Here is a 15,129-nt window from a genome sequence, read left to right as displayed (position 1 = left end):
TGTGAGCCCTAAACACCACATATTGTCCCGACTCCTCACTGAACTTATGTTTTCAATGGGGCTCATGTATGGCTGGTATGGCATCTATATCATAATTGTTGCATTCAAATCTCACAAGAAAGCTGTTGTTGCAGGTGCAGTGTGAGGAGATGCATTGCCCTTCTTTAATGCTGTCATAATGAAACCATAGATACAGAGCAACTTGTTAGGGGCCCAAGACTTGCTTGATGAAGAATCATGCAGTCAGGCTGCCAACAACCACCGCAAATGAGGTTCTTTTCTGACTAAAGACACCTGCTAATAATATCCCATGTGGATTTCCCAATCGACCGGTCTAGGGCACAAAATAATTAGCAATTATTTTGCACATCTACATCGCACTCAGCGACATTAATAAAGGTTGTCTACTCAAAACCTTAATTCATCTTTAATGAGGATTCTACTCCACTGGAGTCCAATTGAGGTGTTGCTCCAAAATGCAGATGGAGTGAAGGCACTGTTTTTAATTTCACTAGCTTTGATATTACACAGTTTAAATAATCTAATCGCCTGTGCTCAATCAAGTACTGAGGTGACTTAGTTCTTATGCAACAAGATGCACACAGGTGTATCACAATGAGCCATGTATGAACAATTCATCAAAATTGCATAAAAACATTTAATCAATATCCAAAATCTGATGGACAGTTTTCTCAAAACATGCATGCACAAATAAAATATGTTTCTTTTGATGTTCAGTATATGAATATAAATATAAAGTTTACACTATTCTACATACATACAGTACCGGTATACTATGATACACAACATCAAGCTAGTTCAATAAAGTAAATGTACCTTATGTATTTTTTACTTCAGTACTGGCTCAGAGAAATTATACAAAATATATATAAAACAGTTTATAAAGGTCCATTTCAATGTAAGTCCCTCTAGGTTAAAAGTTGTGTCTTGATTCTGGTGTCCAGCGAAAAGTGTGCTTCTCTAAATGTCTCCATTTCCCACAATGCTCTGCTTCTTTCTCAGGAATTATGTGGCATCTGTGACTGTTTCTGCATGGTGTCTGCTTGTCTCTGTGAGCTTTTTTATGAATGATGTAATAATGTCTTGAGTTTGTAATGGGCTTTCTTTACAGTTTTATTTTTTTATTTTAAATATTGTAACATTACCAATAATTACCAAACAAATATTGGATTCATTTGGTGTCACATTAAAGTTTTCCAAGCAGGGAGTGTTATGAAAATGAAGGGATAAGGTTTATTTACACAATTCAATGTATTACTATTATTTTATGCACATATTGAAGTGAAAGAAATAATATGATAGAGCTGCAAGAAAATATGGGAAATATTAATATTTAGTAAGGAAAAAACTAATGTTACATGAGAAAAATAGTATAGGTTAAAAAGTTTCCAGACTTATTTTCTAATGATTATTTGTTAATGTTTAATGAAAAACATTCTAGTCAGATGTCCTATGTCTTGCATGTAAACCAGAATTCAAAGGGTCTCGGATACCGAAAGAAACAATCTTCTTTACCAATTTGCAGGCGGCTTTCAAATTTTGTACAGTTCTGAAATCTCAAAAGTCCTCTAATAATGTGTGCTGCACATTGATGTGCTGGGGTTTTAAAGTCTCATCTCAGATTGTTCTGTTCAATAGAATAGTCAAAGCTATCAATCCTAACTGTAATTAATCATTATTAAAAGCCCATTATCCTAAGATGAGTTATTTGGACTAAGGATATTTATGACAGTAAATGAATTTGCTTTCTGGTCCTCATAATTTAGATGTGGTTCACAATACTGTGCTGTGTTTAAGGGAATGTTTGTGGCCTATTTGCTTTTCAGCTCATGTACCTCCCTCCCCCCTGGGGAGACTGCAGATCGTCGGCCATGGATTCTGAGTTTTTCTCATCCTACAGCATCACAGCGTGTCGCATCGACTGTGAGACGCGCTACCTGCTGGAGAATTGTAATTGCAGGATGGTGCACATGCCAGGTACTGCACATCAGGGCAAAGGTCCGCATTTAGGATCTTTAAATAAGCTTTAGAAGTAACATTAATTATGAGCCCCATTTCAAATGCTGTGTTTTAATTATTTTAACACCATTTATAGTATTAGTATCAGGCTTGTTTTTTGTAACACACTAGTGTCAGCAGCAAAATGTATTACTGTTTAAAGGTATTTTATATATATAAAATAAATTTAAACAGTAATAAATTTTGCTGCTGACACTAGTGTTTTACAAAAAACAAGCCTGATGGTTTTTGTGATACATGTCCTATATAGTCCTGTGCAATGAATGGTGTGGCACTGTGGTTAGCATTGCTGTCTTACAGTTTAGAGTGCTAGGTTTGATTCCAGTTTGTTGTACCTGTCTGCATGGAGATTTAAGGTGTTCTTGCAGTTCTTACTTTACTCAGACATGTTTTTTTTTCTGTATTCTGGTTTCTTCCCTTCTTTTAAGCTTGAACTATTAGAAGATCAGAACATTGTCTAAGGGTTTTTAGAGTTTTTGATAACTTTTTATGTATTGTTATTCTCTGTAGTTTTCTCTGAGTTTCAGATTGAGTCAGGCAATCATATATTATGGAAAAGTAATACAGTGGTAACAGGAATACAGTTAAGCAATTTTTATTCTTTAGTTTTGTTGTTGTGTACAAGATGTAAGACATTACAGGTGGATTTTTATTCCTCAGTAGTTTAGCCTGACTGTACATATTTCCATTTTGATCCACAGGAAATTCTGTTGTTTGCACACCTGAGCAGTATAAGGATTGTGCCGATCCAGCTTTAGGTAAGAATCTCATGATGTCCTTCCCTTCTTATTCAAAATAATAATTTAGAATATTATTATTCTAATTTAGTTATCTAAATAACTAGAATAATATAATAATAATAATATTATTCTAATTTATTATCTAATAATTTAGAATAATATTATTTTTCGCTCACACTTGAAGAAGGTTCCATGGCCAAAACATTGTGTTTTCTTTCTTCTCTTTTCAGCATGGAATAAACCTATTACTTGTTCCCTTGCAGCCTACGCATGCTGACGCAGCTACCCACCTGAAATAATTTAGAATATGTACACAAAACGTTACTGCATAATGAATAATCTGTGCTCATTGTGTACTAGATAACACTCAAGATAATTGTTTTAGATATTTGCCCCACTTCTTAAATATATGTTATCACTCTTTGCACTCTTTTACAAAGTAAAACTAGTTTTACCCCAGGGACTCCTGGTCTTCATAAAATATAAATTTCTCAGTCTTGTCATTTAAAGACTAGGTTGAACTTGAATTAACATACCACCATTTGATTTTAGAATATACAGTATGAAGTTATCTTACTCAATCTATCAAGCTATGCATTAATCTGATGAACTTGGCAGAAATAATGTTTTTTTTTGTGCAAATCAGCATACTGTATAAGAACTTAATTCTTTGTAATTTGTCGTTATTTTAATTTTATGGAAATGGAGTGATACTTTCAAATGAAGTCCATTTGTATGTCACTTTTGGTGGATATGATTAATGCTTTTTTATTCACATTTTTAGTGTAAAAACAAATTATTGTCTAGTATTGTATTTCAAGAATTGTTAATTATAACTGAATGTAAGTGCTGATATTTGTCAAACCGCTGCAGAGATGTCTCTGTTCTCTTAAAAGTGAGAAAGGAAAATGCTTGTCTCATTTTTTAAAGCTTTGAAATTATCTGCTGTTTTATTTCAATATGTTTAAAATGGAATTCAAAATCTGAATTATCATCTGAAGTGTAACAAAAAAAAAAAATTCTCTGGACTTGCAACAAACACCTCTACTAGTTTTGTGAATCCCATGTGTCTTCTGTGAAACTGAAACTGTAAATTACACCTGAAAATATTTTCTCAGAGGATGAAACCAAAAAAGAAAATTGCATGATGATAATAGTTGTTATTTTCTTCAAAATGTAACTCTAAAGATTGGAATAACATTCCACTGAAACATCCCTAGATTTTCTGGTGGAGAAGGACAATGACTATTGTGTATGTCAGACACCCTGCAACATGACTCGTTATGGCAAAGAGCTCTCCATGGTGAAAATCCCCAGCAAGGCCTCAGCTAAATATCTGGCCAAGAAATTCAACAAGAGTGAACAGTACATTGCGTGAGTAATTTCTACAGCATGAGCCTATGAGTGACCCTTCATTTTATTTACATGGTGAAAACTATTGAGCATGTAAATGTACTTTCGAGATGTTGCTCTCTGATATTCGTTTGAATTTGAAATGTTGAAAATAATTTCTATATTTGCTTTCCTTCTGTAAGGAAATTAAATTAATGCAGAGTTCCTGCTTCAGATTCATTGCCTTTCTGTGTGTTACAGGGAGAATATATTAGTCCTGGATATATTTTTTGAAGCTCTAAATTATGAGACCATTGAGCAGAAAAAGGCCTATGAAGTTGCTGGATTGCTTGGTAAGTTTTGTATCTTTCTTCATATTAGTCAGGAAATCACTGAGAAAGAAAGCAAAATGAAACATGTGTCAGATTGTTGCCTTGAAGCCACAGATAGTCACGCAGCTCTTTTACATTTTTCATTCTTTTTTCTGTCAGAATACATCAATACTGTAATGAACTCCCTTATGGCAGAAATATGCTTGGCTAAGAAACTTTAGATTTTGAACTATATTTGTCAACTTATTTGATCTGGAACTTCATATCCCAAATTCTGAATACTGTATAGTACCTTCAATATAAAGCAAAAGGGTTTTTCAGTGTTTAGAATCCTGACATTACCTCCTTAAGAGGTGTAATTTAGTTATGTTTTGTGGGTATTTTTTTAATATTGTGTATTAGAGACTACAATATGAATAAAAACTTCTGGGGCCTAATTACCACATCATTTATTAACATGAGAATGTTTGCTAATGTAAGGAGGCTGTGTGGCCCCTTTAGTTCGTTTGGTTTCAAGCAGCTGAGTCTACGATTCTGATTCTAAGATCTCATGTCATCATTTCTTTAAATAAGTCAGTATATCAGATATAATAACATAGCAGGGTAACATATTTAATACTTTCACAGTCCTCTGGGGAAATAAATGCCTCCTGTATGTACACTTCCCCTTAGATTCCATGTGTGTCTTCTGTGTTTCACTGTTGATTCTGTGAATTTTCTTTTGTCCTGTATCTGGCAATTCTTTCCTAATTCCAGAAATAGTTTTGTATCATAGTATTTATAGTATTTGTAACACAGTATTTCTAATAAAGTCTTAAAAATTGCATTGTATATTTTTAATAATCTCTTGAGTTTAATTCAATGTCAATTTTCTAAACAATTAAACGTAAATACCATTCTGCTTGCATTTTTACTGCCTACCTACACCACCTAAAAGATGGAATTGATGTGTTAACATCTATGTCCTTTTCATAAATAACTTCTTCAGGTTGAAAGTTTGCTATTTTATATTTATAGTTTAGTTTTTTTTATATCTGCATATAATGCTGGACTACATTAAATGTAATCTGAGTTCGTTAATGCTCCTACTTTGGTATCACTTGTGAATTAGTTTACTAGAGTACTCTAACCATACTAGGATCAAGATCATTGATATAAATGAGGAAGAGCAGTGGTCCTTGTACAGATCCGTTTAGTACTCTGCTAATTACATTTCCCTAGTCAGATGATTATCTATGATCATCACCTTATTTTCCTAACCATTGATTAGTTCTTAATCCAAATAATTTCTTAAATGGAACAAGTAAAGGTTTATTCCATGCTGAAAAGAGAAGAAAGGAAACACTTTGGCTGTGTAGCCTTCTTCGGGTGTGACATGTTGTGTTTCCTTTCTTCTCTTTTCAGCATGGAAAAAAACTTTACTTATTCCTGTGCAGCCTATGCATGTTGACAAAGCTTGAACTAATTTCTTGAATGCCTACTACATTTATTATTATTTAATTTTTTTATCATCTTTCTAAAAACTTTCAGAATGTGTACCTAAGCAATATCATATTTATTCATTACTGCTATTCTTCTTCCAAGAAATCTAATAAATAACAACAAACAAACTTGCTGACAGGAGGCAGAATTCCAGTGGAATAACCCAGTGATGGCACAGAGACAGTTAGAGGCAAGCAGAGGCTGAAATGAGTTGGTGAATGGAGGCTGATGATGATTGCCAAAGCAGAATGAAGACAGGTGGAAACTGACAGAATTGAGACCAGGTTCAGACAAGATGGGAAAGTAGTTTTAGTCAGTAGTAGTAGTGTCATCAGCCTGACAATTAGTGTAGTTGGAAGCAACCTCAATGACAGAGCACCGGTTCAGTGGCAGAGGAGGGTATGCTAGTATGATGACTAAAGCACTCATTAATAGGTCGGAGGAGGCTAGGACAATCAGCCTGCATATGTAAGTCCAAACAACCCTAGGTGGAATGCAGCCCCTCATGGAAATGCACCCAGTTTCTGAGGAAACATAGGGCTTACTTTGTCTCACTCAGGCATAACTGATATGCCTGCAATATACTCAGCAATGGGTCCATTACAGAGCCTTTTGAAATCCACATGGGAATCAAAGAAGAGTGTATCATTTGACTTTTGTATTTCTGAGTGTCTTGCTCTATTTAATTTCATACAACCCCTTGCTGGAGTATAGCTTATTTCATGAATCAGTGGTTAACTTAAATAATCTACAAAGGTTCAAGTCCTAAACTTGAACTACCTCTGAATCAAATCTTCAAACTTCAGTATGCTGGTGATACTACAGTATGTGTTTTGACAGAATTTGATGTCCAGACAACTGTAACCATTTATACTAAGGCATTTGAAATGATGGGAATCATATACAGTACTGTATATGTTGTTTGCGGAAGATATGAGGTGGGAGAACATATGCAATAATGTCATATTAGAGTTATCTCTCAATCAAGCACCACAAGCATTGAAGGTGTGATCATCTGCAACTGATTTAGTTGGGTTAGTTACGTGATCTGTAGATCAGATTCTCAAAGATACTGTAGTTCTGTGGCCCCTAAGCAGAGCAGATGGTGGAAGAATAAGTCCTAGCCCTTTACTACTCAAATTGTCAGTATTGACAGTAATGAAGAATGCTCACCGTGACTGATAACTCCTGAAACAAAGCCTGTTTAGCCTTCAGTCAAAGTCAGGCTCAGAGAAGACAATTATCATCACCAGAGAGGAATAGCCAATGATATGAGTAATTTTCAAGTCAATGGGTTATAACCTCGAGTGACAGTGGGAAGCATTTTTTATGACCTTTGAATAATGTGTTGTTTTTAAATATAAATATAGTCTATACCTGTTCCTCTTGGGTCCTGGAGATGAATCTTCAGTGTTTCTAGTAGCTATAACTATTTTGCCTCTTATATGATAATAATATTTAATATTTAATAATATTATTAAAAATTAACTCTGCCTTTCCTCAGCCTGAGGCATGTGGTTGACTGCTTCCTTTGTAAACACCAAAATAAAATAACAATTTAATACATTGACCATTTACAGTACCTTTCATAATTATAAAAGTGTAGTTATAGTTACTCTAAAACATTTAATCACTTTACTGTCCTATTCCTATTTCAATTTAAAAAAGGCATTGGTTATTTATTTTATCCACCACTGTAATATCACAAATTCTCTCTTGACCTTACCTTTCACAATTTTTTTTTATACCTCTGCTTATCGTTAATTAAGTTCCCATTCTTTAGCTAGATTCTGTTCTTTTCTGATTTATTTTGTATTTTTCATTACAGATTTGGACCACTGTTTTCTTCCTTTTGATTTGCTAACTCTTGGGATGAATCTGTCCTGTACTTCAAACAGAATATATTAAATAGATGACATTCATCCATATATATTGTGTTACACCCTACATCTAATTCCTTCATAATCTTCTTTTCTAAAATTATTAGCCTTTGTTGTTACCTACAGTTTCAAAATATACTTCAAATCACACCAACGTTTTTATCATTATTAAGAAGACAATCATTAGCCATTAGTCTAACTTTTCAAAATCAGCTACGAATGTCCCTGATGTTTCTTCCCAATCTATAGAAGGAAAATTAAACTTGAACTAATACTTTTTACACATACTATACTGTTGTTATTCCCTGATTTCAATATGTAAAACTAAATTAGAATTTAGAGTTTATAGAATTTCTCAGATTACAGATTTATAATTTGTGTTCATAACACTATACCCTTTGAATATGTTTCTACAGTATAAAACTAAATAGATTCTGAGATACCTGACTCATCTAGGTTAAGATCTTTGTTCCAAATAATCTTTTTGTTGTGTAGTGTTACATCTCCACCTCTTCCATCCCTCTACAGTGTACCCGTTGTATTTGTAACCATCACTCTCTATTATTTCTGTGATTCCAATTACAATGTAATCACTTGATCATGCTGTAACTAATGAAACTCTTGTCTGTGGCAAGTGGTTGGTGTTGTAGTTCAGTTAAACACCCAGAGCCTGTGTTTGAGTGCAAAGTTTAAACATTTAAAGGAGGAATCAGATTTACAAGTGGGGTTATTGTACTTAGCTCATGTACAGTAGGTAACTAAGATACTGTATGGGTATATTTAACACAGCCCTGGTGTTTTTATCTACATGATGAACAGTATCCAGTATTGTATTTTCACCTCAAGCATGGGAACGGTTAAGTTTCCATTCTCCACAAAAATGTCAGCATCTCCTTAGGTAATAGGGTTAAAAAAGTGTTATAAACAACATACAGTAATAACTTTCAGCCCAAAGGATTTCAAACCTTTTCAAACAGGGGATCCACTTCATCCACTTCTGAAGTGCAGCATCCACCTGGGTGGCAAAAAACACCAAAAGTGAGAAATTGCCTAAACAATTGAAGAGAGGGAGAAAATTTTGTAACGCATAGAACAAGCCCAAAGTACAATTTAGACAGGAGACCACGCTTTAAAACCCCATACTTAAATGTCCAATGAGATCTTTGATGACCTAGTAGCCTGGACTTTGGTTTAATGTCTGATCCAAACCTCGTGCACAGTGGCATCAGCCATCACACTGCTGCATTAATATTGAAATTATTTTTTATTCCTTTTTTTATATATATTTTAAGTAAATTAGGTTTAATAACTGAGATATAAAGGATATTTATACTTTAGGAAATATAAATATGAAATAATACATTAATGTGTATACTGTATTAATACAGTATATACAGTATATATTTTACAGATGTATTGATTATGTATTATTATATATGCAAACTCTGCTTTTTGGGGGTGGTGATGGAGGGGTGAAGGGAAATCTTTTTTTGTGGGTGTGTATTTCCTGTTTTATAACTTTATTGTTTATTATGTATATAAAGAAAAAAATATGGAAATTCTGATCCTGGTGAAAGTGGACCTCAGCTGGAGGTCACCCATCCCAGTATTAACTAGGCCCAAACTTGCTTGGTGTCTGAAAAGAAAAGAAGCTGTAAAGAAGCTAAGTTATAACGGTACAGTCAAAACTCGTCCTTAAAAAGTCTCTTTAAAAAGGCACTTTTATGACTCCTTATAAAGGAATTTAGCAGGTTAAGCATTTTATATCTCTAAACTTTATCTTACCAAAATCACTTTCCCTACAGTACCTTCAAGAAAAAATATTTATCTTCCTCTTTGCCTGTTTTTACTTCAGCTGATGCAGCTTAACTGCATTAATTCTATCTGTGTTACATAAGAATTATCAAAAGACAAGGAACTATTAGACTATTAGACAAGGAACATTTCCACATGTAAAAAAGAACTGTTGATTTTCAAACAAAAAAGCTAAACAATGGAGAGAGCTGGTTGTTTCAAACTTGTTGTCTGAATGTATATTCTTTACTTGTTTACCTATGAGCACTGTGAGTTGTAACATTGTAGCTGGAAGTTAAGAATCAATCTGACGGACTCAATTGCAGTTCCTGAAGTTAATTATAACAAAGGTACTATAGCTAAAACATCATATGGCCAGCAGCCATATCACCTTGCAACTCACAACGGGTAACCCACTGAAGCTAAGGAGGTGTGAGCCTGGTCAGTACCTGGATGAGAGACATCCTGGGAAAAACTAAGGTTGCTGCTGGAAGAGGTGTTAGTGGGGCCAGCAGGGGGCGCTTACCCTGCAGTCCATGTGGGTCCTAATGCCCCAGTATAGTGACGGGGACACTATACTGTATACAGGCGCCGTCCTTCGGATGAGACGTAAAACCGAGGTCCTGACTCTCTGTGGTCATTAAAAATCCCAGGGGGTTTCTCGAAAAGAGTAGGTGTGTAACCCCGGCGTCCTGACCAAATTTCCCATTGGCCCTCACCAATCATGGCCTCCTAATAATCCCCATCTATGAATTGGCTACATTACTCTGCTCTCCTCCCCACTGATAGCTGATGTGTGGTGAGCGTTCTGGCGCACTATGGCTGCCGTCACATCATCCAAGTTGATGCTGCACATTGGTGGTGGTGGAGGGGAGTCCCCATTACCTGTAAAGCGCTTTGAGTGGAATGTCCAGAAAAAGCACTATATAAGTGTAAGCAATTATTATTATTATTATTATTATTATTATTATTAATCAATACTTTAGAAACAAAGTGAAAACTATACCAAGATGCATATTGTATCCAATACACTTAGTAACATGACTTGTTGAATCAGTTATTTTTTTTCTTCCTCAGGTGACATTGGGGGTCAGATGGGTCTCTTCATTGGTGCCAGTGTTTTAACAATATTAGAAATATTTGATTATCTTTATGAGGTAAGAAATGCATGATCTTCATCTCTTCATGTTCGAGCACAATATTAAATATTGAATACTGAATACATTCAGTAATGAAATACTAATTGAGTTTGATGGACCAAATGGCCTCCTCTTGTTTTTAACAAATTTCACATTCAAATAGTTTTAGATTTCATTTAGGTGACATTTCGTTTAGATCTTTAATACCAGCTAATGTGAATAGTTGAAAAAGAGAAGGGCTATCATTTTCTGGACTTAAATGTTGTTTTTTCATTTATTATTTTCCAAAAGATTTCTTACTACTGTACATACCTTACTATCAAATCAATGTATTTAAGTTGGTTAATAATGTCCCTACAATTGTATGTGGAGCTTTCACAGATATACAGTATTTATCTTTTACTAAACAACTAAAATGCTTCATATTGAAGTTTGTGTTCAGTAAAAGGCATCAATAATGTTTTCATCCCTCGCACTTCACTCACAATTTAAGCAAGGAGAAACTTCATTTCCAATTTTTTTCCCATTCTATTCTTAAGAATTTTTCATAACATTTGAATTTTGCAACAGACAATTCCTAAAGCTTTTACGAGCTACATCAGTGTCAAAACAATATGGCCCTCCTCCTATTTAAAGACAAAAGTCAAAATGACCTTAGTTTACTACAGTATATTATAATATATTATAATATTCATTAGAACATGCGATCAGAATTATACTATTAAAAATAGTAAATAATGTATTTGTCTGGGAAACTTCCATGGCTCAACACAATCAGTTATACCATTAAAATTAAAGTACAGTACTTTATCAGTTTTTTCACAATCAATAATTATTTATATTTTTTTATCATTCCTATTACACCTTCAACTGTTCCATTGCACATTAAATTATTGTGTTATCACCCTTTTGAAAAGGATAGTTAAAACTAATTGTTAATATGAGAGCACTATTCTTATCAGACTATTTGAAAAAAGGTGTATAATCTAGTCCTCCATGTAATCTTTCTTTAGTAGGAAATTCACAAGCAATGTAAAATCTCTTCTGCACATAAAATAATTAGGTATGATAATGGCAGGTAATGGCATAGGTTGGATGTTTAACAAGTAACTACAGTATGATGAAAATATTAAATAATTTTGAAATTCAATAATATCTGAAGTATGTGCATGAGAGAGAATTTAATCAGCTGCTTTAAAATTTAATGCAATATATCTGAGCTGATCACAGTACAACAAAATCCTCACCCATTCAGGTACAGTAACATACATCTTAGTTATGAACCATAATATTCTGCATTGTCTTTCTAATCTTCACTTTTCTTTTTTTAATGCTCTTGTTTAACATTTGCTGTACTGTTAATGTAATAATACTTTTTATGTAAGTGTTTTTATTCAAATTTTATTATATATGCACTATATAATATGTATTATATGTATAATGCACTATTTATATTATATATTTTATGTATTTTGTAGGTATTTAAAGATAAAGTCTTGGGATATGTCAAACGCAAGAAAAGACCACGAAGGTGCCAGAGCGACAATCTGGTAACTAACCTCCCCAAGCCATTTTCAATGCTTGTTTGAGATGTGACATAATCAGCTGAAAGAAACCTAAGGCTTTTTCAGGACAGTCACTTGAAGCAATTTTATCTTTGAAAAATAAGGCCCCTTCTTTAAATATGGGAAAAAAAGGATTATCTGATCTGAAGAGGCTAATTGGAGGAATTTCAGACAATAGCTTTCCAGTCACTATGACTGCAGGTTTGGATGTTTGTGGACACATCCAGAATGTGTGTCTCTGTAATTAACTAAATGATGCGAATGACTAATGTCCTGTAAAACAGCCTAGATAAAATATAGTCTTCCATCTCTAGCACACATTATATTAAATAATTAACACTGAATTAGTTTGAAAATGTATATAGACATAGAAGCCACCATTGAAGTGAAAGTTATCTGAAATGGAACAGAAGCTGACATACTGTATTGCATGTGCTATAATATGATGGTAACATAGCTCAAGATCGCATTTGCAAATCTGCAGCCATCTCCTCCATGTTTGAGCAAAATCATGTTATATCCTGGGATTCCTGGTTAGCTGAATGCCTTGCAGAACTATTAATATTTTCATAGTTCATTAAAAAAAAACGAGAGACTTCTGATGTTCTCAAAAACAGCGCTTTAATTTTTATTTCACAATAAAATATTCCTTGACATATTTTATATGCTTAGTCCTGAAGAAGGATTGTGTTTCAGATGTTCTTGTGATTGAATGGCCTGTATGTTGCATGTTCAATTACTTCAGTCTTAAAAGCTTGATTCAGATACTGATGTGGTAACAGGTGTTTAGACAGACACTCAGATCACAAACAACATTAATATGAAACCAGACTACATAAGATACCTAATGTATATACTGTTCCTGTACATTGTGGCAGTTTTATGCTGTTAAATGAATTCCATCAGTGGTTTTAATTTAGCAGGGAATATCTCATCCATTGATGTATACTGTAGGCACAGTAGTTATCTCAAGTAATATAAGTATCTCCAATAATGGAATAGTAACAAAACATCAACTGCCTGTAGCTGGCTTTGCTTTGAAAACAACCAATTAGAATGATTTAGAGTGCCACCTAGTATCCATGCAGTGCAACTTGTCAGTATTTGCACTGATTGTTATTATGCCCTTCAGACAATTAAAGCATAAGAAATAGATGTGACTCAGCAGCAATCTAAACAAAAGAATGAGAATTGAAGTGATTGTTTTGCATGGCATATGTCTTTTTTATGAAATTGTTGCATTGATCTAGATAGAACAAAAGAAAAAAAAGAGACATGCTTGGGTATTGCATGTGGAATGTGATACTGTGTGATACATGACTGAGTAATTGCTTCAGTATAAATTGGACAGATGACCTAAAGGTAAGGGGAATCTTATATACTGTAGCTACCTGTCTCTTGCTGCTGGACAATGGCAATTATAAGATGGGTTGATGATTGGTCCTCTAAGACATGGCTTTTAAGAGAGATTTAGATTAATTACTTTCCCCTTTTTTGGAATTCCAAAATTATATAACTTATTCATAGATTTATTATGGCTTTAATTTTTAAAGCTGTAAACAACTTAAGAACAGGTGACTTGAATATTATATTTATTCACTGAAGGTGTACTGTATATAGGACACATTAGGTAGAAGCCAGAATTCTAATACTAAAACTCAGCAGTTGATTAAAAAAATCAAAATCCTTTTTGAAAAGTGGTTGTATTTACTTCACATTGTTTCTATACTACTGTTGTCAAATAAACCCATTACTTAATGTTATTTAAGTGCAAAAATTAAATGCAATGGATAGGAAGACAGTCACCTCCAAAGGAGCAGTTTTTTTTTTCAGATGTCATTACAAACATAAGCTTTTCTTATTATCTCATTATCAAAGGGTGTTTAAACTGTGACATGAACAACATACTATATATACCAGGTACTTTGTATTAGCATGGATATGTTTGAATTATATTATACGTAAAGAGGTACAGTATATGGTTCCAAGTACTGTTATTGAACTATCATTCCCCTAACCTTGTTCACTTGCCTGCAGTCAGCTTTTGTCTGTTTATTGTTGGAGCTTAATTTTTTTTTCCATATTGCTGGATTTTAGTAGGTGCTCTCATTGGTTAGTCATTTGTTTTTCATTGTATTAAAATATCATTTCCGAATGATTCGTGTTCTTAAACCGCTTTCACTTAATATGTATTCCATACCGTAGAAAAGGTAGGGTGAACAAAGGAGACTCCCAGGAGTCACTGGGAGACTTCAATATGAAGAAAATCCCTCCTTAGACAGGAATCATTGCAATGAATATAACACAGACAGTGCACTGTGGCGCACTGTGTGAATGATCATCATTTATAAAGCTTTTATATAGGATCACATTCAAATGTACAGCATGTCGTATTTGTGCAGGTGCTCAACCTTTTTGTAGTTTTAGATTAATTAAAATTAGTCAATTTTCCACATTCATTTTTTAATGAATTACTGCTTTACAACTTTTTTTTTAATTTATGAATGTTATTTTTCATAATTTATCTCATGTTATCTGTGATGTAATTATGAAAAAAATACATTTTTAATTTCACAAAAGTCATACATCAGTTTTTAGCGCTCACATTTTATTTTTACTGAGACGTTCATCAAGATTTCAAAGACTTCTAAATTACATTTTTTGTAAAAGGAGATTTTGAATTAATCTTACTGAGCTATGGGAAACCGACTGCAGTAATAATGCATTCTTTATTCATTGGTTTAGTAATTCATGATCGAAGTGATGTTCATATTTTACAATAAAAGAAACTACAATAACAGAAAAAATAGGTGTGTATTGCACCT

The 15,129-nt window shown here is 33.6% G+C and overlaps 1 protein-coding gene across 3 annotated transcripts in view; it reads left to right on the top strand.

The window, feature by feature from the left end:
• The window catches only part of LOC102682177 (acid-sensing ion channel 1C-like), a 432,898-nt gene that overhangs the window by 398,987 nt on the left and 18,782 nt on the right, over positions 1-15,129 (top strand). For all 3 annotated transcript variants that reach the window (XM_069191196.1, XM_069191197.1, XM_069191195.1), the window contains exons 4-9: positions 1,848-1,998; positions 2,742-2,798; positions 4,001-4,154; positions 4,374-4,465; positions 10,678-10,757; positions 12,218-12,289. In XM_069191196.1, coding sequence (XP_069047297.1) covers positions 1,848-1,998; positions 2,742-2,798; positions 4,001-4,154; positions 4,374-4,465; positions 10,678-10,757; positions 12,218-12,289 — 606 coding nt within the window. The remainder of the gene's footprint in view (positions 1-1,847; positions 1,999-2,741; positions 2,799-4,000; positions 4,155-4,373; positions 4,466-10,677; positions 10,758-12,217; positions 12,290-15,129) is intronic.

Source organism: Lepisosteus oculatus, chromosome 6 (assembly GCF_040954835.1).
Source record: "Lepisosteus oculatus isolate fLepOcu1 chromosome 6, fLepOcu1.hap2, whole genome shotgun sequence".
Classification (NCBI taxonomy): domain Eukaryota; kingdom Metazoa; phylum Chordata; class Actinopteri; order Semionotiformes; family Lepisosteidae; genus Lepisosteus; species Lepisosteus oculatus.
Note: the sequence above shows the minus strand (reverse complement) of the source record. Positions and strands in the feature narration are given on the sequence as shown.